General features: G+C 65.7%; 1 protein-coding gene across 1 annotated transcript; it reads right to left on the bottom strand.

The window, feature by feature from the left end:
- Positions 1-5,160: 5,160 nt before the first annotated feature.
- Positions 5,161-19,643, bottom strand: LOC128628305 (translation initiation factor IF-2-like). Its single transcript, XM_053671262.1, has 4 exons — positions 19,496-19,643; positions 18,677-18,856; positions 7,077-7,428; positions 5,161-6,420 (listed from the first exon to the last, which is right to left on the bottom strand). Exons 1-4 carry the CDS (start codon positions 19,631-19,633, stop codon positions 6,305-6,307), a joined length of 786 nt encoding a protein of 261 aa, XP_053527237.1. The 5' UTR covers positions 19,634-19,643; the 3' UTR covers positions 5,161-6,304.
- Between the last annotated feature and the right edge of the window lie 1,541 nt (positions 19,644-21,184).

The following is a 21,184-nucleotide window of genomic DNA, read 5'->3' as shown; positions in this document are numbered from 1 at the left end:
TGCAACGGTCTCCAGGGACATGGGGGTGACACCACCCAGGGAGCCGACGCGGCCCCCCCAGCAGCGCCCTGCCTGCCCTTCGGGGGACCGGCCAGCAGTCCAGCCTTCCTGCTTCCTGTCTGGGTCCGCCTGCTGAATTATTCACTGTGCACGGGCAGGCCCCGGCTGGGCGCGGCGGGCGGGCGTTCTCCTGGACCGCGTCCCGCCCGCCCTGGCTGCCTTAGTCATCTTTGGCTCCAGCGCGGAGCCTCCATTCCTGCGGCTAATGGAGCCTCAGGGCAAGCTGCCCCTCCCTTTTCTGCAGCCCACGCTGGCGTACGTTCCCCTCTGCGCACCGGCTCTGGGGGTGGGGGCCACATCCACCACACCAGGCACAAGCTGGACAAACCCAGGTTCCCACCGGTCACTGCACAGACCCCCAAACGCCACCGTCCACTGTGAAAGGACTCGGGAGGGAGACGGTCTCCAAGGCTCCTGAGGCTGGGACTGTTCCTGGTGCTTCCTGTCCTCCCACAGGGCTTCCCGGGGGCATGAGAAGGGCGACCGCAGGGTTGCTTTGGGGTGTGTGCGTATGTGTGCACATGCACAAACACATGTGTGCCCATGCACGTGTAAATGTGTGTTCCTGTGTGTGCATGTGTGCACACATGTGTGCACATGTGCAGGGGCTGCAGCAGGCAGAGCTGAGGGCCTGGGCAGGAACCTGGAGGATGGATGTCCCGAACCCCTCCCACAGCTCCCACGTGGGCCAGGGCGGGGACAGGTCTGTGCCGGGTCTCAGTCCTGGCCGGTCCGCGCCCGCCTGGCCACCAGGCCCTGGATGGGCCACGGCAAGCGCTCCCCCGGCTGGGCACGCTCCAGACCCCAGCAGCTCCAACCCCGGGGGTCGTGCGTGGGCCCCCAGGGAGCGGGCTCTCTGCAGTCCACCCTGAGGGACGGGGCCCAGGGCCCGCTGCTCTGTGGTCCCCATATCTAGTGTGGGTGGCAGATGCCGGTCACCCAAGCAGCTGCTGGACGGCCACACCCCCTCTGGCCCTTGGGGTGGACAGGTGCTGACAGGGGCCAATAGCATGAACGCATGTCACATGAATCCTGCCGCTCGCTCACCAGGTGACCGGTGACCCTGTCACTGTCCCCCTCTCTGCCTCCAGCTCCTCACCTGTGAGGTGGGGGTGCCAGGAAGCCCATCCAGAGGCTGTCCTGGGATGAAGTGAGGGGCATGGGGTGCTGTGGACAGACCCGATAATGCCCCGCGGACACCCCTGCCAGACGAGGGGGACCCCTCCAGCTGCCTCTGGTCCCCTGAGGCCCCCACAGGCTTTCCCCGAGCCCAGCAGGCCCAGGTGCCCACCCGAGGCCCCCGACGCCACCAGGCCACCTGTGCTGGCACCCCCACCAGAGCTCAAACCCAGCTCTGCTGCTGCCGCCGCCGCCGGGCTGCGTCGTAGCCCAGGGCGCTGCCCTTTCTCCCTGAACCCCTGCTTTCACCTGCGGTTTGGGGAAGCCGACCTCACCCAGCAGAGCAGAGGTGAGGATGAAGGGAGGAGACAGTTGGGTTTGGGGTCACAGCCGGGACCCCGAGCTATAAGAGCCAGTGTGCAAGCAGCCAAGCCCAGGGGGCCAAGCAGCCCCAAGGTTGGCACAAAGAAAGGGCCTTGGGAGACCAGGGGGGTGCTGTGCAACATGGAGGGCTTCAGAGACGAGGTGACGATTTTGATACGAGGAGGGGATGTGGGGGCAGCAGAGGCATTCAGAGCAGCAGGGAGACCTGGACACCCAAGTGCAGCACACCCTCTGTCCCGCCTCCCAGCCCCAACACTCGGGTACAGGTGGAGACTGGGCCCCCATCCCCGACCCCTGCACAGCAGAAACCATTTCCAGTTTCTGGCAAGAGGGACTCAGGCCTCTGGGACCGTGAAACCCATGGGGAGAGGGTGCAGGTGTTCGGGCTTGGGCTGGGGGCTGGGGGGCAGCCTGGGGGCCACATGGTGGGCTTACAGACACGCGTGCCCCGCTCCGTGGGCAGCCCCCCGGTCCCAGCTGGGGAGCCCGCTGTCCGTAAACCCCACGCTGCTAATGGCAGCTGAGAGTCCCCGTGAAAGGCCTCCGGAGACGGATTTGGTTTGGTCAATTCTAGGAGGAAACTGGCAGATTTGCAGGGAATTGGTTATTCATGCCCCAAATGACAGTAAATCCTGCCTCCACACACACTGCTTGCTGGCTGCAGCTCTTTCTGCCGGGCAGGCCCGGAGGAGCAGGGAACCGCCTCCTCGGACATGTACGCACCAGGCAGAGCTGGCGCCCGCCCGCCCGCCAGACCCTCGGACGCTGTCCTCGGTGCTGAACGGGCATTTTGCTGAGGGAGGGGGTGGTGACATCCCCGTGGCGCCGGAGGCCACCTCGGATCTGTGGGACAGCCCTGGCCATCCGTGGACAGGCCAAGCGTGCAGGAGCGCAGGTCTCCAGGACAGATGCCGACCAGGGGGACGGGGTTGGTGGGCACACACCCGGCGTCCCCCAGCAGCACCGAGTGTATGTGAACAGTGTGTCTGAGGATCCTCGCAGGAGCCAAGCCCGGCTGTGCAGAGCGTCACCATGCTGCAGGGGTCTCACCTCCCAGCTCCTCGCACCTGCTGCCTCACCTCCAGCAGGCCATGAGCCCCAACCCCCATCCCAGGGTCGGCTTCTGGAGCCCTGAACTAGGTTCCCACTCACCACAGCCTCGGCGCCCAGACACTGAGCTTCGGAGAGGAGAGCCCTTTCTTTGAGCGCTGCGGCGTGGCCCTGTTTTCCAGGGGTCAGGGTCTCAGTGGGGCCCTCCAGCCAGGCAGTGGCTCCAGGTGGGGGCAGGTGGCCACAAAGTATTTGCATCTTGGGTGCTGCTTGCCCATCTCCCCCTTCAGCTCCACGAGGCCATGAAGGGCGCCCGCTCATGGCAAACTCGGCAAAGTCCTAAAGGCTTTCTCTTTAAACATCCCGGACAGACATTAAGGGAGAAGGCCTCCATGCCCTCGTGCCCCCCCCAAAGTCCACTCTGGCCCAGGAGGCCGGGGCTCCAGCCACTCCAGCCGCTCCAGCCTGGGCGCTTCGGCGAAGGGAGGGTGGCCTGGGGCTGGTGGCCTCACAGCCCGACTCCGGGGCCCGGGGTCTGTGCCCCCCTGCGCCTGCATTCTGTCTTCCAAAACGTGTCGGCTCTGAGTTTTAAACAACTGCAGTCCTTGCAACCGGCTGAATGTTCAGACCACTGAGAAAAGCGTGAAATAAAACCAAACCAGTCGCCCCTCCCAGCCCGGGCCCGTGTCCCTTCCACCCACGGCCTTACTCAGCGGCGTCTGCAAAGCCTCCAGAGCAGCCTGGCTCACGCCTGAGTGCAAGGGCGGACGCTTTACTCGAATGGTCCCAGTGCATCCTCCCGGCGCCCATCTCCGGGCGTTTCTGCCCCAGCGCACCAGGCCTGCCGCCTGCGCCGAGACCCACTGTCCTCCCGCACAGGAGTCCCCGCCCCCAGGCCCTGGTCAGACTCAAGTGCCACGGGGTGGGGGGCTGGGCTTCCCTGCTGGCCCTCCAGCTGAAGGACCTCCCTTCCTGTGACCCCTAGGGAACCCATGGGCGTGCGTGGTGAGCCCACTTTGAAGATGAGGACACAGACGTTCAGGGACAGGCTATACCTTGCTCAAGGTCACTGCAGGCCCCGGGGGCCAGGCTGCAGGGGCACCGCCCTCGGCCCCTCACAGTGCTTCTCGGGAAGCTAACGCCCCCTCCACTCTGTCCCGAAGCCCACCCTCTACCCCCACTCTACCCCCAACCTCCACGTGGCCGTTGGCCCCAGGGGACGGGTTCTGCCCCCTGGGTGACGCTCCGGGCCAGCCTACACTGCCCGGGGGCCTTTCCGAGCCCATCTGTGCACCTCAGCAGGGCAGCCCCCCACACCCCTGCTTCCTGGGAGAAGCCATCTCCTCTGACTGAGCCTGGCCCTGTCCTCAGGGCGTCCTCGGTGACCTGCCCCCAGGGGATACTTTGCCCCGAGCAGGGGGTGGGCAGTGGGGGTGGGAGAGCCCGATGTGGAGTAAGTTGTCCAAGGTGAATAAAAACAGGCCCCACAGCTTTTGTTCACGTGCCCAGTTCTGGTCCAAGTCACCTGTCCCATGGGAGCCAGCTCTGAAGGTCAAGGACATGAGCCCAGGGCAGGCATGGGGGCTGCTGGGAGTCCCCGTGTGTACACACCTGCACACGCCCTGGCAGGGACGGGCTTCCAGAGCTCAGGACCCCTTCCCACGGCCATCCGGAGCCTCCACCACACAGGGGAGGGGCGGGCGGTAGAGCAGATGGGGAGGAACTGGCGTGGGGAGGGGAGCTGGGACCCCAGGAGCACGCCAGGCAGGGCATCAGGAACCCCAGGAACCCCAATGTCCCGGCCTCTCCGACTGTAGCCCTGAGTGGCTGTGCTGTCCAGTTCTGGAATCTTCTGCGGTGTTGGAAACCCAGCCTGGCCCTTCCCTGGGCAGTAATGACCTTGGGGGAGGCACTCAGTTTGCCCGCCCTGTGAAACGGGCTGCACGTTGGCCTGGGACCCAGAGGCCGTGCAGGTGGGTGCGAGGAGGCCCTGGGAACTGGGAGCTTCGGCCGTCTGCCCCCTTGTGCCCCAAACCCCAGCCTGCCAGACCGTTACTTTACAAACAGGCCCCAGCCCCCACGCCTTTCCCAGCCAGGAGGCAGAATGATGTGGCGGAACTTGGCAGTTTCTGGAATTTACTCCAGCGCTCTCCAAGGGAAGAAACTAGGCAGAGGCCTCAGGGGGCTCTCGGGGCCAGTGTTAGCTCCCGCCTCCGCCCGCTGCCTCCCGCCCACCAGGGCCGAGCCCCCCCACGGTGCAGGGACTGCTGCGTCCGGTTTGCAGACGGCCAAACGGAGCCTCGGAGAGGGGACAAGGCCTGTGTAGGGCTTCGCTGCCCGACAGGGGACCCCTGCAGGCTGGGAGGACCCCCGCCCCCCAGACCTGCAGTGGCGGCCGGAAAACCACAGCGGAGTGTGGACACAGGCGCAGATGGTCTGCGCCCCTGGTTCTCTGCTCAGGGCGACGCCGGCCACACCTGGGACTGCCCTGAACGCAGGACGGCCCAAGTCACAGGCCATCCTCGCCTTCCCTGCACCCCCCGGGGAGGGGCTCAGGCTCCCCCCTGCAGGCTGCCGGCCCCCTGGAGCTGCACGGTCCTCGTCCAAGTCCCAGGGCAGGACGTCACAGGAAAGCGCAAGCCGGCAGACCAGCCGCAGAGGCAGTTATGAGCGTGTCGTTATTAATTATTAATGTATCAATACAATTAATACAGCGCCTCATGAATAATCCACGTGCTGGAGCTCCGGTCTGTGGAGGGCTGTGGGGAGGCCGCCAGGCCTGTGGGCAGACGGGGGAAGGGGGTCCCCAAATACATGGGCCCCTGTTGTAGCAGCCTCCGTGACCAAGTCGGCCCTGAACCACGAGCGAAGCCTTCTGATGGACTTGCGCAGACCCCCGTCAGCAGGCCTCCTCCGCTGGCCAGGGGCTCCGTTCCGGGGCCAGTGAGGGTCTGGGCAAGGCCACCTCCTGGGTGCGTCCGGGCAGCCCCTCCCGCCTGCCACCAGTCTGGGGACAGGCCGGGAGGGCAGCTGCAGGGAGCTGTCCACAAGCAGGTCCTGAAGGTCGTTCTCTGCCTCCCGGCCTTTCCGGGTGGGGTTTGCAGATGCAGAGGACCAGACGTGTCCCCGGGGTCCTTCGGCAAACCTCTGGCCAGGCCTGAAGCAGACGGTCCCCAGCCCCGTCCCGTCTGTGAGCAGCCCCTTCCCAAGCCAGGAGCCCCGGCACAGGGCCGGGGCACTTCCCACGTGGGAGCAGGGACGCCCGGGAGATGTAAATGCAGCTGCTATTTCTGTGAGATTATGATGACAGACGGAACTGATCGGAAATGGGGCCAAGTGAACAGCAGACGTGACCTTCGCTGAGTGACCTGAAGGTCGGTGCTGGGGCTGGGGAAGGGGCGCACCCCGGACAGCTGGAGTTACTGAGTGTGGGATCTGGGGGTGCAGCTAGGGGAGCCCCCGGGCAGGCAGGAGACCACAGTCACTTTTCTGGAGGTGACGGACGGTGCTCCCAGGTTTGCATCCCCAGGCCCCTCTGCCCCAGATTCCCCACCGAGGACCGGCAGGCCAGGCCGCACCGGACGGAGCGGGCCTGGGGTGGAGGCGGGCCGCGCAGGCTCTCTGGCCCCGTCCGCCCCGTGGTCCTGGTCTCCCAGTGGGACAGGGGTGTGTGGGCGGGTCCGGCCTGCAGCTACTGGGGTGGGCAGGTGGTGGGTGGGCGTCTCCCATGCCCTGAGCTCCCTCTGGCTCTCAGGTTGGTGCCAGTCTGTCCCATCCACGCCAGAGAGGTTTCCCGACACTTGAGGCCTGCGCAGTGGCAAGAACCAGTGAGGACACGAGACACCCACTCCTTGGGGCAACCTCCCCCCACTTAGGTTCCAGGGGTCACAGCCACTCTGAGGGGTTGCGGGACCCTGCAAACAGCTGGCCTCCCTGACAAAACTGAGTGGGACGCGGTACCCCTCCCCCAGGTTTGTGACAAAGGCCTGGCGGCCTTGGTGCCCATTTTTCAAAGTGGACAGCAGCCTGTCCCGCCCCCTACGGCTGATGTCAGTGTGTCCTGGTGTCTCACGAACAGGCTTGGGGGACAGGCCTAGACTCCTCACTGGGCCCCCCATTTCCTCCGTGCTGGCAGAGCCCCCCTCCCCACACCCTGCTGGGAAGGACTCTCCCAGCCCTGGTCCTGGCATGTCCGCCAGCAGAGCCAAGGCCCCTCCGCCTCACACCCCTTACCTGCCCCGCCCACCGTGTCGGGAGTGGTCTCCTGCCCACCCCACCCCCCGCCCTCCACCTCACTCCCACCCTCAGGAGGATGGGACCCCGGAAGGAGAGGCCCAGTTGGAATAATTTTCTGGGGGCTGGGGCTACTGTAAATCCCGCTCCCAGGACAGTGGGCTGTTTGTGGGGGAACTGCATCCCCAGATGCAAGAAGCCCTTGTCTGCCCCAGAATGGGCAGCCCCACCTGGCCTCAGAGAGCCCCCGGAGGGGCTGTCCTGGCTCCGCAGGAGCTGGGGCTTGGCCACAGTGGGTGAGGGGCTCCTGGGGCCTCCACTGTCACTCGCCACATGTCCACCGCTCAGCCGATGACACGGGGCTGCTGGGCTCACCACGCACTCAGCCCAGCCAGGGGTTGGGGGGGACGCGGGGGACGGAGAACACTCGCATGTTCGTAAATGACGGGGACAATCACAGGGAGGGCCGCCCCGGCTGGCGCCGCTCGGTGGACCGAGCGCGGGCCTGCAAACCAAAGGGTCACCGGTACGATTCCCAGTCAGGGCACGTGCCAGGGTTGCGGGCCAGGTTTCCAGTAGGAGCTGCAAGAGGCAACCACACACTGATGTTTCTCTCCCTTTCTCTCTCCTTTCCCCTCTCTCTAAAAATAAATGAAAATCTTTAAAAAGCAAAAACAAAGGGAGGGTAATATTTTGTGACGCATGAAGATTTTATGGAATTTGAGTTCGAGTCCTGTGCAGGAAGGTTTCCCGGACCCCCCGGCCCGTTTGCCCCTGTGGCTGCGGAGTGGGACTGTCTGGCTCCCTGCTGGCCCTCGGGGCCCTGCTGCCTGCCGGGCATTTTCACAGCCCCTGTGTGTCACCAGGGTGGCCCGGGGTCAGTGCCGCGGTCCTTTGCCGGGGACCGGATGAAAGGCCCCAGGGTGGAAGTTGGGAGGCAGAGATGGGGCGGTGGCAGTAATTCAGCAGCCGGTGGCCCTGGCCTGGGCGGAGGTGGGAACCGCCTGAGTGGGGTGGCCCTTCCATTTATGGGGAGTCGGAGCACAAGGAGGTCCTGGACCCTGGGTGCCGGGCAGAGACGGGGCTGGACCCTGCGGTGACCCTCGTCCTGGGCTCCCCCCCAACTTGCCTTAAACATCATGGGCTGCTGAGGCTCTGCCTGCTGGGGACGGTCTCCCTGCAGCCACCACATGGCCACTGCCACCGGCCGATGCCGGGATGGGGCCCAGGCTCCGAGCGGGCACCGGGCTGCCCAGGGTGTGGCCAGGACGGCAGGGCCAGGCTGGGACTGAGGGGCAGGTGTCCCCATCCCAGTCAGTGTCACGTCCTGACCTGAGTCACTGGCTCGTATTCAAACTCCGAGGAAGCCTTGGTGAGTTTCGGGGCTTCCGAGTGGATGCGTGGGTTCTGGGCCTCCAGGGCCACCACACTGGCCACCAATGCAGGAGGGCCTGAACCGTGCCTAATAAACCGGAAAGCTAACTGATCAGCTTCTTGGGCGCCGACCAGGGGCGCAGGGGTCCCCGGTCCTCAGGATGAGGACAGGGTGGGGGGCCAGGCCCAGGGCCCCGCCAGGGACCACGTTCCACACTGGGGGCTGTGCCAGGGAGGGGGAGGGAGGCTGGACGGCTGGGCCAACAGCTCCCCCTTCAGAGGAACTTCCCAAGTCCTCCTCCGGGACAGGCCCAGGTCCCCTGCAGGACAGCGTCAGCGCCCCCTGAGACATGCCCCCGAGAGGACAGCGGCCCTGGGTGTTTGTCCTCCTGGATGCGGGGGCAGGGGCGGCAGGGAGTTGTGGCAGCAGCGGTCCCACCTGGGTCCCCATCCCTCCATTCCTGGAGGAAGTTGGGGCCCTGCCTGGAGGCCACCCACTGGGAACCTGTGAGCTCACGGCGGCCCCTCAGGACCCCAGCACCAGCCCCCTGCCCCTGGTGCCAGGCTCTACCCAGGAAAGGTACGTGTACTGAGGTCCCCCCAAAGCTCAACACCCCAAAACTGAGAGCAAGGCGTCCACCTTACTGTGGGCAAGGCCGGTTTTCCCTGCGGTTCTCTCACGGACACTGGCTGCTCCCCGGCTTCCCTGGGCCCTGGGGTGGGGCCCTGCTCCTCCGGTCCACCCGGGGAGCCCCACCTGCTGGCTGTCCAGGGACCTGAGTGACCAGAGTGACATCGGGACATGCAGGCCTCCCGTCTGAGCCTTCCTGGCTCCCACCTCAGGTACCCAGCTAGGGGGTGTCCAGGGGGCGGGCCCACGGGGGCCAGGCTCCAGGACGTACATTTTCGAGTAGCACTGTGGTGTGAAAACGGACGTTTATTTCCTCAGCAACCTGCCAAGGACTCAGCCGCCACTCTGCCACCTCCCCGGGTGGGCATGGGGGGCGGGGAGCGGAGGAGGGCGGGAGTCTCAGCCCTGCGGTCCCTGGCCTCTGGCCTCGATGGTGTTGGGGTTCACGTACTTGCAGCTGGCCGGTCCCGCCGGGCCTCCGAGTGGCCACGTGACTCCTGCCGGGCGTCGGCGCGATCAATGCACAGCTACAGCTGGTTGAAGGGGACCAAATCCATTGAACAGTTGATTTGGTTCCATTTTACCAGCTTTAGCAAAGCATTTGGCTCCCGGATCCGGGGAGACCGGTGGCGTCCATGGCGACGGTGGCTCCCGGAATGACGAGGGACGAGCCGGGCCCACCCCCACTGTGGCGCCCACCTGGCTGGGCGGCCCCTTGAGTTCTACGGGACCCAGGCATGAGAGGGGCAGTCAGGATGGGTTGTGGCGGGTCATGGACCAGGGACACACAGCCAGACTCACGCACACAGACACGCACACTCTCAGACACAATGACACGCATGCTCCCAGCCCCCCACTGGATTTACCCGTGGGGCCCCTTGGAGGTCTGGAGAGGCCAAGGGCAGAGGCCGCCTTCCCGTCAATGACACTTCCCCACCCTGCCTGTCCCCTGACTTTTGTCAGGTGCCCAGGGCGCCTGCCAGTCTCAGCCCTGGGGCACGGCCAAGACCGGCAGGCCCTACACTCATGGGGGGGTGTCCTGGGGAGATGGGGCCCCTGCAGCTGGAGGCTCTTGACCCCTTCCGCCTGACCAGGTCCTCAGCTGGAGCTGGCGCAGGACAGTCCCTCAGTCCCACCGGGTCCCCGTCACTGACTCAGATGACATAAGTTCTGCTCTAGAGAATTAGTTTCCCTGCCAGCACCCGGTGCATCAGAAGCGATGAATGACGAGGGGACAGCAGCTCTGGCAGGGCTGGGGACTCGATGTCCCATGTGTGTGGACGTCCCTCTGGGCACAGACAGGCCTGACCAGCGGGGTGGCCGCAGTGCCCTTGGCTGTCCTGCTCCGCATCCCTCTTTCTCAATGCTGCAGGGACAGACACTCTGGCAGTGGGGACAAGGGCACAGCATGACACCTGTGCCCCAGCTCCCATGTTCCCCCCCTGCGGTCCCCTCTGCAGGGACCCCTGTCATCGGCTTGGCCTCCTGCCACCAGACCAGCTCCCTGAAGTTTACCGGGAGCCCGGGGTGGGCTCTGACCCTCCCGGCCTCGCCTCCCAAGACCAGACAGGTGGTCCCTGGGTGACAGAGGGGGTGGCCAGACCCAGCTCTGCAAACACCTCTCTTGCTTTAGCTCCGGAAGCATAGAGGCAGTGGCAGACCCTGGGCCCCAGCTCGGGCCCACCGACGCTCCAGGAAAGAGAGGAAGGAGCCCCAGGCAGCTGCCACCGTCACCGCTGTTACCGACAGAGTGAAGCTGGAACAGGAAACGCACCTCCTCGTGCTGACCATGCCGCCACGGCTGGGGGGGGCAGAGGGCTGGGCGGCTGCCCCCGGGGACCAACACCCCCAGTCCAGCCTCCACAGAAGCCCCACAGCCACACCGCGCAGCCCACACGGGGGTGCTCCTGGGACCCCTGCTGTTTGATTCCGAGGGTCACCCGGTCAGGAGGAACTGCCGCAACATTACAGGCCTCTGCTTCCGCAGCAAGGCCTCCCGCTGGGCCTGTCCCACACGAGTCCCGTCCACCTGAGGTCTGGCTGGGCCCCGCTCAAAGCCATTCAGACACCAAACCCAAAGGAGGCAGAGCGCCAGGCCCAGGCTGGGGTTCAGGGCCAGGGGGGCTCCCACAGAGACCTGGAGGGTCGGCATCACCGAGGCCCACAGCAAACCCAGGTCACTTCACCACAGAACCTCATCCATGTGGCGTGTGGCCGAGCAGCCTCGGGCGACGGTGGACACACTGTGGCCGAGCTCGCACAGAGCCCCCATGTGCGGGGCAGGCGTCTGCCCACGTACGGCTGCCCAGTGGTGGCTCCCGAACTCCTTGCGAGTATTGTTTTCTTTCCTCTCTGAAAAAGGCCAAGACCGTTCAAAGGCCAGGCGCCTTCTCGGGCCCAGGGCCCAGAACCCCTGCTCCAACCTGGGGCCCTACGCTCCCCTCCTCTGGGGACCTCCAGGCGGCCCAAAGCCCCCTTGCTTATCCTGGGCCACCGACCCCAGAGCACCCCACAGGAAGCAGGCGGCGCCCCTGCCAAGCCGTCCCCGAGGCCAGCAAACCTGCCACAACACCGGCATTTACAGGGACAACGCCTCTGGCGGAAGATGAGCCTGCCCGGGCCGGGCCGTGCGTTGGTGCACCCCTGTCCCTGCCTCTGTTTCCGCTCGGGCACAAAGGAGAGAGACCACGGCTTGTACAGTGGGCGCATTTTATGAACCAAACAATTGGTTTTAAAACGTCTGCTGATGGAATCACCCCACACGGGAAGTACACTCAGCATTTTTAAGCAACAACTGACACCAGACACGGGACTGGCTGCCGAAAACACCAGCAGCCCTGTTAAAAATCAATAGAAAATTAGACGCTCTGAAAATGCAGCCCAATTAGTGGTGACCGGGGACCACGGCGGCGGAGATGGAGCCAGAGCTGGACGGGATCGCCCCAGACACACCTCCTGTGGAGGCCGGATCCCGCCACCGCCGCCTGGCCCCCGCACACCCCCAGCTGGGCAGTCTCGTGCCAACACCCCTGGGCCAAGCAGCAGCCACCGCCTCCTCCAGGAAGCCCTCCTGCATTTGATCAGGGCCCTGGTGCCCACAGTGAGCAGGATCTAAAGACACCCTGGCCAGGCGACCTGAGCCACACCCTGTGGCCCTTCCCTCTTGCTGCCCCCAGGTCTGACCTTTGGTGGAGCAGAGGATGACCTTGGGCTCTATAGCACCCACCTAGCTGGGGGTCCTGGGGGCTGCCTTGGCCTCTCTGAGCCTCAGTTCCCCACGTGGGGGGTGCCAGCCCCAAGTGATCTCCCGGGATTGCTACTTCATGCCCCTGTCAGTGGGGGACCTCGGCCACATCCCTTCCTCAGGGCATGACGTCCATTTCAGGCAAAAACCAGGCAGGACCCTTCTCCCCAGGAGAAAGTGTCACTGACACCAGAGTCCGGAGTGACAACAGGACTCCAACCTCTGTTCACGGACCCTCAGCAGCCAGGCGCGCCTGCCAGAGCGACACTGCCCGTGGAGGCCACACGGCAGAGGCCAGGCTGCCCCTGCACCGGCCATCACAGGCACAGGCCCTAAGACAGAGGCCAGGGCATGCCAGGTGAATGGCCCTCCCACCGTCCAGCCCCGTCTGAACACCCACCTGGCCAGGCAGGTCCCACCCGGGTGGCAGCCCTCCTCTGTGGGCCCCTGGGGGGTGCCACCAGCCCGTATCTGGCGGCTTTTGTTTTGGTTTTTGTTGTTGTTTTATGACGGCGCTTTTAAAACTTAAACATCCATAACCCACTGTTTCTCCGGCAGCAACATTACCTATTAGCACGCGGATTCACCACTAAATTAATTTTTAATTTCAGATTTTGCTTAATTATTAAAATAAGTAGTGAAGACTCACAGTTAGCCCCAGAAGTGTGAGCAGTCCCGGCCAGGCCGGTGGGAGGGGCCTTCCCAGGGGGCCACTCGGGGGCTGCAGGGGTCAGATGGGGGTGTCTCAGGGAGACCCCCAATTAAAAGGCAAAAGGAGCACCCCCCTAAACCACACTGTTCCTCACTGTCACCAACGCTGACCCAGCCAGACCCCCAACAGGACTTTTCTCTCTATTTTGTGACTTTTCTCTCTATTCAAAAAAAAATATATATTTCTCAACACTGATAAAAGTTTAATACAGAGTTGTGAGGGTTTTTAATAAACTTGTCAACAGCAGAGCAGGGCAAATGGATGGGGCCCCTCCTGGAGATAAATTCTGCCTCAAAGAGACCCAAAGAGGAGCGGGCAGGGCTGGGGGCGGGGGCAGAGACCACAGAACTGTGGTGCTTTCTTTGCAGAAGCGGCAGGATAGACTTTTGTGTCTTATCACCTCGAAGACCGGGCCGGCACCGTGGGCATAACTTCAGGAAAGGGGTGTGCCTGGCCGAGACCCCGGTCAGAGGGCCCTGAGGTCAGGAGAGGGGGTGGCAGCTCAGGAGCAAATTCACGGCCGATGTGACCGAGATCCGGAAAGCCACCTGGTACCCTGTTCACATGCAGAGAAAACCCCGCAGCTGCCTGGGCTCAGAGCACAGGAGCATCCATGGCTGCAAAGCACCCAGCGTGGCCACCACAGGCCGGGGCCGCCATGTGAGGCCTGAGCGGCACACACACTGAACACAGGTGCCTGTCCCGGAGAAGGGGGCTCTGCTCGCCCCCCGGCTTTCCGAGCGCTTCAGTGGGGGGTGAATGACCCAGCTATGTGCCCTCGGCCACGGGCCCCCTCAGCTGGCTTCGGGCACTCAGCAGGTCCCCCCACTCCCTCACTCAGCATCTGAAGGGCCTCTGCTCATAGGCCCGGTGGGTGTTTGAAACTCCTCCGTTAGAGATTCGCTTCCTGGTTAAAGGTGGAGGGAAAGCAGGTGCCCTGGGAAGGAGGTGACAAGCCCCTGGACTATGGCTGCACAGCCTCTGGGTCATGGCGCCGAGGGCAGCACAGGAGGGAATGGCTGGGGGCAGACCAGGAGCGGGGACAGGGGACTCTGGTGACAGCCTTTACCTGCTGCAGGACTGAGCCAGGGGCAGTACACACAGCCCCAGCCCTCAGTGGGCAGAGGTCCTGCTGGACCCTCGGAGATGGACAACAGGAGGTCTCCGGGTCCCTTGTGGGTCTGACCCCTGGGAAGGGGCAGGTGACGGGGGACACAGCTCAAAACCTCACCTGGCCTGGCCTGGCCACTCCGCCTTCAATTGTCAGCTCTTCAGTGGTGGGGAGGGGTGTGAGGGGGCCACCCCTGAGACTCCCCAGCCCAGAGTCATCCAAGTTCAGCGTCTCCAAGAGGACAGCTGAGAATGCGGACTATTTATACCGGCCATGGCGGGTGGCTGGAGAGACAAGCAGCCCGGTCGCCATATGTGGGCATGACGGACAGCGTGCAGGCTGCCAGGGGACAAGGGCCCAAACCACGCATCTGTCCTGGGCGTCCTTGAACCTCACCAAGTCCCCGCTGACCCCCCTCCCTGTGACAGGTTCCAGGGCAGCTGCCTTCTCCCCTCCCCGCAGTTTAAAAATACTCTGGTCACTGTCCCCCACGCCCTCAGCTGTCCCCCGTGCGCCGGCACACTCACGCACACCTGCGTGCTCTGACCCCAGCCTCCTCACCGGCCCCGCCCCACACTTGAGGTTTAACCCCACGGTGGGGGACCCCAGACTCCCGACCACCAGGTCCTTCGGGTGCCTGCCCCCCTGCATGGGGACAAGCCAGGGACCTGCCCACCAGCCCCTCTGCGTGGGCCTTCTCTCTTCTGTCCTCTCCCTGGGCTGGACGCCTCTCTGCCCTGTGTCCCTGGCCCTCAGGGTCCCATGCACCCAGGCGGACCCCCTGGCAGCGCAGGAAGCAGACCTGCGCTGAGTCTCGGTTGGGCCTCTGAGACCGGGCAGACTGGCCCGGTTAGCAGACGCCCGGGGAGCTGGAGGCTCTGCACGCTGCTCTGCTGCCCGCCGCCCGAGCCTCTGCAGAGCTGGCCCTCCTGTCCCCGCCCTCGAGACTCGCAGCCCTGCGTGCTGCCTGCAGCTGCGCCGCCACTGCAGCGCCCGGGGCAGCAGCGGCTCCGCAACAGCCTGAGTGCTTGCTGCCTGCTGCAGTGCAGCTCCGCCCCAGGCGCCCAGTGGCCGGCCTGCCCAGGGTCCGAGCCAAGGGCTGAGGCAGTCTCCACTGGGCACAGCCCAGGGGCAGCTCTGCCGGGCCAGGTCCTGGGCCTGCAGGCAGCAGGGGAAGCCCAGAGCTGGACCCGGGGGAGCAGACAGACAGCGGAGCCGCTGGGAGAGCGGAGGCCGTGCCGCGGGCCCCACCGAGGAGGACCAAGGGCAGGGACCAGGGCGGGTTCCACAGAGAACCGGTGTGTCCCCTGTCGGACGTGTGTCCATCGGGCAAAGGCCGAGTCAGCATGCAGCTCCTCTGACGAAGGACCCCGCTGACCCTTTATGCAGAAGTGGCTGCAATTACTGCAACTCCACTGGCCCCGCCCACTCACCACAAGGCCCCGCCCACTACCCACTGGCCCCGCCCACCCCACCTTCCTGCCTGGCAAACCTCTCCACACCCCAACTTCCGACCATGCCCTGGCTCTAAAGACTCCTCAGGGTCCCTGATTTTTCATGTAGGGTATTTGGGGGGCGTTGTGGGAGCACATTTGCAACTCAGGCGAAGTTCACCCCCACTGACCATGCGGGGCAGACGCCAGTCCTGCGAGTCCCTCCCACCCCGCTAGGCAGGTCTGTCCTTCCAGGAAACATCCCGCCCGTGAGGCTGCTGTAAAAAACCGCAAGTGCCCCCCTCTACCAGCCCCCCGACTTTGGAAGCAGCGACTCAGAGAGATCACAGGCCCCCTGCCATCGGCACCGACACTTCGCCCTGGGTCCCAGGTCCCGGTGGTCTCCCCCTCCCCCCGCCCCCGGGGCGCGTTTTGCTGGAAGCGGGAGCTGCAGGCGGAAAATGCAGGCCAACCAGCTGCCTGGAGCCAGAGCCCCACCGTTCTCAGACCTGCCACTTCCACCAGTGGAACTGGGGCCCGGCTCCGGCTGCTTCAGGGCAACCCCTCTGCACCGTTCCACCAACAGCCACGCAGGGCGCCGCCCGCTCTGAGAACAGGTCACGCCTCGCCCCTCCCAGCCACACAGACACCCACCTGGGCGGCCCGACAAGCGCCCCCAGGGTCCTTCTTGGATGCCACCAGGCCACACCCCCGTTCCCCTCTGCAAGTCCTCAAACCTGGCAGCAGGTTTGGGGTGCCCGTGCCACCCTGGAAAAGCCCCCCTGGGCAAAGACTGCTGCTCCCCCCCTTTGGCAAGGAAAGGCCTGGACACCCCACACTGTCCTGGGGTTCCCTGGCCATTCCCCCGGAAGCCAGAGTCGGAGCCTCAGTGCAGATACTGCGGGCGGGCGTGGGCAGCGAGCGGGGAAGCAGCAGCCCCCAGGACGAGGGGCGCCGCCTGTCTGAGGGGGTGAGTGCCAAGGCTCAGGAGACGGGGGCGGCTCCTGGCGGAGGAGGCTGCGGCCCTCTCCCTGCAAGCTTTCCTTCTCCTGCTCAGTCCGACCGAGTTCCGAGTTCCGAATGCTAATGCTTCCATTCGAACGCCACATCCTGCCACAAAGTCCCAATGTGCGGCGGGGCGGGTCCAGGGGAAGGGCGGCCGTTCTGCGCCCGGCCTTGGTGGGCGCACACCCGGCTACTTCCCTCCTTGTGGCCGGAGCTGGAAGCCAGTGGGGCAGAAACGACCTTCCTGGCGACGCTGGGCTGACCCCTCCAGGCCTGGTGGCCAGAAGGAAGGCAGCACCCAAGGACAGTCCTACCTGGCCCTGCTGCTGGTGGTGGAGCCGGAGGCGAGAGGCCTGAACGTCGGAAAGGGCCCCAGACCACGGAGCCCTCCTGGCCCTCGACTGTGGTCCACCCCCTGGACGGTAGGAGCCGAGTGCCAGCTTGGAACCAGCTGCTTGTCCTTGTCCCGGCCTCCCTGGCAAGGCCTTGGCGGCGCAGGGAATCTGGCTGCCCCTGCCCGACGCTACAGCAGAGAAGGAGGGGCCTACCCCCCCCCAGGGATGAATTCTTGCCAAAGCTCAGGGTGTAGGAGGGGAGGGGCACCTATGTGGGCCCAGGGTGGCGACCTCAGGGCCGATGGACAAGCAGAGGTGGAACACACATCGGGATGGCAGCCCTGCGTCCGGGGAGGACATGAGGACGTGCCCTGGGCTGTACGTGGTCCGCCAGGGAGCCAGGGGCTGACGCCGGCAGACACCCCTGCCACTGCCTCCTGGCACCGCCGGCCGCCGTGAACCTTCTGCCCTGGGCTCCCACAGGGCCACCAGCGCTGCGGGACCGGCCCCACACACTGGACACGGCGTCTCGGCATCACCGCCCAGCTGTGGGGTCCGCAGGATGTCACCCCAGCCCGAGGGTCCCACGCGCCTGCCACCCTCACGGAGCAGCCCGGCATTGTCCTTCACGGCAAACACACTTCAGCTGAGTCGGTGAAAACAGAGAAAAGTGGGCTTGGGCTGGGGGGTCACAGGGCCAGCTGGGCTCGCCCCAGCATGGCCCTGACTCAGACCTCTGCTTCCTGTGGTCACCGCCACGGAGCCCAAGGTGCCCTCAGGTGCCCGAGGGGGAGGGCCCTGGGGCTACAGGTGCCTCGGACCCTGCCCTCACAATCCCCCCCCTTGAAGGTCAAGCTACAATTGCCGGTCACCTCTGCCTCGCACGCAGGGTGGCCACTGAAGGTGCAGACGTGAGCCAGGCAGCACTGTTCCCTCCAGACACCCCTCGGCCACCAGTCCTCCCCTCGTCCCTGTCGCCCAGCGGGCCTGGCCTTTCGGGAACAGGCGCCTTCCTTGTGCCTCTGAGCAGTTGCTGTCCCTGCCACACCAACAGCCCCTCCTGCTGGCAACTGTCCCCTTTCAGGGTGTGGAGAAGCGACACTCCCAGAGACAGGCCAGCCTGCGTCCCCACGCCCGGCACCCCACAACCCCAGCCCCCGCGCCCCCGCGTGGGCCCCACGCCTGCCACAGGGCCGCCTCCCCTCTGCCGCAGTCAGCACGCTGAATATTTAATGTCTGACGAATACTTCCACCTGCTGACACAGGCAAAGTGACAGAACAATGCCGGCAGGGGACAGGGCCGTCACCGGGGCCCAGGCAGCCTGCCCCCCAGGCCTCGCCTGGCCGCAGCCGCGGTCTACCTGACTGTCCCCCCGGTGGCCCCCGTACTCCGGTGACCGAGTCCCCAACCCGAAATACATACTTCTTTACATTCCATAGCTTCGCAGGTCATATGGGCATATAAAGAAGTATGTCTCCCGGGCGGGTAGTTCCACGTGCTCAGCTCCGCGGGCGCAGACGCGGCCCCGTGGCGGGTGGGGAGGGCATCACGGGGCCTGGGTTTCTGCCCGCCCACGCCCTGGAGCCCTGTTTGGGCTCAGGGCAGCACGCGGGCCCTGGGCTCCCAGGGTCCCCGCGACCTTGGCACCCTCCCTCCCTCACACACGCAGAGTCAGGCCAGGAAGTCTGGAGAACCCCTTCGATCCCCGACAGCCACAAAGCGTTACATCAGTGGAAGAAGAAAGGACCCAGGCTGCCGTCTCCCCCTGGAGAAGGGGGTGCCCTCCTCGCCCCCCAGATGGTGATGAGCCCAGCCAGCCCCCTCCCTCTCCCCTGCCCTGGGCGCGCTTGTCCCTGACAGGGGCAGAGAGGACCCTGATCATGAGCAGTTGGGGGGCCGGCTGGCCAGGCCCACAGGGCGCACCCTCCCCGCAGGCCCAGACGGAAGGCAGCCCCGGGAGACCCGAGGCAGGGACAGGGCTTACCTGGGCAGCCGGCGCCTCTGGGGCAGGTCCCTGGCGGTGCGCCTCCAGGAACGGGCGCCCAAGGGCGGGGCTCAGGGCTGCTGTCTTTGAAGACGTGGAGGACTCCAGTCCCCGGAGGGCGGCGAAAGCAGCGAGAGCGGCTGGGAGCTGCCCCTGGGCCGGCTCCCTCGGAGCCTGAGCCTGGTCACGGAGCAGACGCCCAGCCCGGTGAGGGGACTGGGCCGCTCCCGCTCCCCCGCGTCTCCGTCTCCTCCTCCTCCCCTGTCTTCACCCTCTCTCCCCCTCTCCTCTCCTGGCGTCACCACCTCCGCCGAGGGCCCTGGGACAATGCTTGCTGCTTGCACAGGCCAGCGGTGCACCAGGGGCACTCGGGCCCTGGCCCTCACCTGGCCCCTTGCGGCATGTGCCCAGCCCCCGCCAGGGCTGATCAATACCAATTTACAGTCAAACGCAGGGCCACCTTCCTGTTAATGAATTTCCCCTGTGTTCACTGGCTTCTAATGAACCCGTTAAAGAGGGTTTAAGTAAACTTAGCAAGTGGCAAACGAAGCACGTTTGAATACTTAATTGTGCCAACCCGTCCTCCCTGCATTTCGGGTTGTCCCTGCAGTGGGGACATACAGGCCCCTCTCCCCAACTTCTGCAGCCGCCCCAAAGAAGCCAGGAGCTTAGAGACTGTGGGCGAGTCAGTCCCCAGGCGGGAGGGCAGCCATCCCATGTGGAGGAGGGAGAAGCCCACGGGTGCCGGGTGCCAGGAGCAGTGTAAGAGGTGACCGCGGCACCACGCGGGGAAGGCCGGGGCATCAGGGGGTCACTCACGGTGGGGCGCCAGCAGAGGCAGAGAGCAGGGATGGGAGGGGGAGCCCGGCCCAGACACAGGGGGGCGGCAGCTGGGTCCTCGTCCTGGGTGGCTGGGAGCTGACCCTGGCTTGGGGACCGGACCCCGGGCCTGAACATGCTGGCAGTGCCCTTCCTGTGAGCAAGACAAGAGCCAGGTGCCCTGCCTGTCCACCCCCCGAAACACGGCATCCACCTGTCCCTGCCAGGACGGCCCAGAGAGGGCATCGGGATGCTGCGGTCACCCAGGCAGGGCGTGTGCCTTTGGCTTCTCCAGCCCCGGGCTGGAGTTTTGCACGGGGGTGTGGGAGCAAAGCTGCAGCCCTCACCCCACTCACGGGGAAGGGCACACAGACACAGGGAGCGTGGGCCCACTTCCCTGCGGTCATTCTGCACCTTCCTCTCGCCAAGGATGAAACCGGCAGCTGGCACCCCTCCCTGACCTCTCGCCCCTGGCGTACCCCCTCCGGAGAACTTCCCCTCCTGAAGGACGTCCAGGTCCAAACATCCCGGCCACCCCTGTCTCCCAGGTGCCCACATAGATGGTGTCAGGAGGTCAGTGGACAGTTGGGGACCCCAAAGGCCTGGAGAGTCAACCCAGGTCCAGCAAGAGCCCCTGTAAGTTTCCACCTGCTCACAAATGAACCTCGGCTACTTCGAAAAACTTTTCCAATTCGGACAGAAAGGAAGCACTGAGCCACCTCCCAGGGGCCCCTCGCTGGCAGTGAGCTGGCACCTGGCCCCCGCCACCCCCAGCCCCCCCAGCCCCCCAGGGAGCAACGGTCCCCTGCAGAGACCTCGCCTCTGCACCCCCAGGCACCCCAGGCTCCGCCCACGCGCACCCCGCTGTGCACGCCCAGCAGAGGGACCCTCCGGACCCCGGCGGGAGCCATACACGTCCGGAGACCCAGCCTGGGCAGCCGCGCCGCCGCGCACCAGGCCCCCGCCCCGCAGCGTGGTCAGCGCCGCAAGTCCGGTAAGTTCGGCCGCTCGCGCGTCTGGGCGGCGCTCTGTCGCCTGGGGCAGGTTAACCGCGCCCGCCCCAGCCCCCGCCCCCGCCCCCGCGCCAGGACCCCCGTCCGCCAGGCGTCGGGAGGCTGCTGCCTGCTCGCCAGGCGCCCGCCTGTCAAAGTTCGCGCATCCCCGTTGGACGCGCCCTCCCGGCCCTGCCGGCTGCTGGCTCTGCAGTTTTCCGAATGCGGACGCCGCCGCGAGCCAGAGCAAACTCCGAGGCGGCCCCGCCGGGACCACGCGGCCCGAGCCCCGGCTCTCCGCGCGCCGGCACACCCCCACCGCGGCGCCGGCAAGTTTTCGGGGGCGGCCGGGCGGGCGGCGCGGGACTCACCGAGGAGCCCCTCCGGCCGGGCTGGCGACGCCGGCAGCGGGCGCAGGGTCGTGGCTCGCGGTACGATGCGCCCCGCGCGGCGCTCCGGGAGATGCTGCAGCCGCGGCAGCGCCATCCACCCTCTCCCGGAGCCAATCGCGAATGCAGGGGTGGGGGAGGCAGAGAGAAAGAAGACACCGGGCACCCCCTCTGCGCACCCCTGCCCTTCCCCCAGCCCTCCTGCTACAGCGCAGCCTGAGCGGGGAGGTCTTGGGCGCGGAGAGGGAGAGCAGAATGGGGGAGGGAGGGAGGAGGGAGCGTGGAGTGGCGGGCAGCGCGGAGGTGAG

The sequence above is a fragment of the Artibeus jamaicensis genome, unplaced genomic scaffold (genome assembly GCF_021234435.1).
Source record: "Artibeus jamaicensis isolate MK-2021 breed Jamaican fruit bat unplaced genomic scaffold, CSHL_Jam_final contig_685, whole genome shotgun sequence".
NCBI classification, from domain to species: domain Eukaryota; kingdom Metazoa; phylum Chordata; class Mammalia; order Chiroptera; family Phyllostomidae; genus Artibeus; species Artibeus jamaicensis.
This window is presented reverse-complemented; position numbering and strand designations above follow the sequence as displayed.

Bases quoted from the DNA above. Each gene is read 5' to 3' on its own strand.
- LOC128628305 (XM_053671262.1), bottom strand. From the start codon at position 19,633: ATGTTCAGGCCCGGGGTCCGGTCCCCAAGCCAGGGTCAGCTCCCAGCC. The intron at 18,857-19,495 runs GTGAGTGACCCC...CTCCGTGACCAG, and splicing joins GCCTCTGCTGGCGCCCCACC to GCTCAGGCTCCGAGGGAGCC. The intron at 6,421-7,076 runs GTGGGGCTGCCC...GCCACTGCGCAG, and splicing joins CGGGGGCTCTCTGAGGCCAG to GCCTCAAGTGTCGGGAAACC.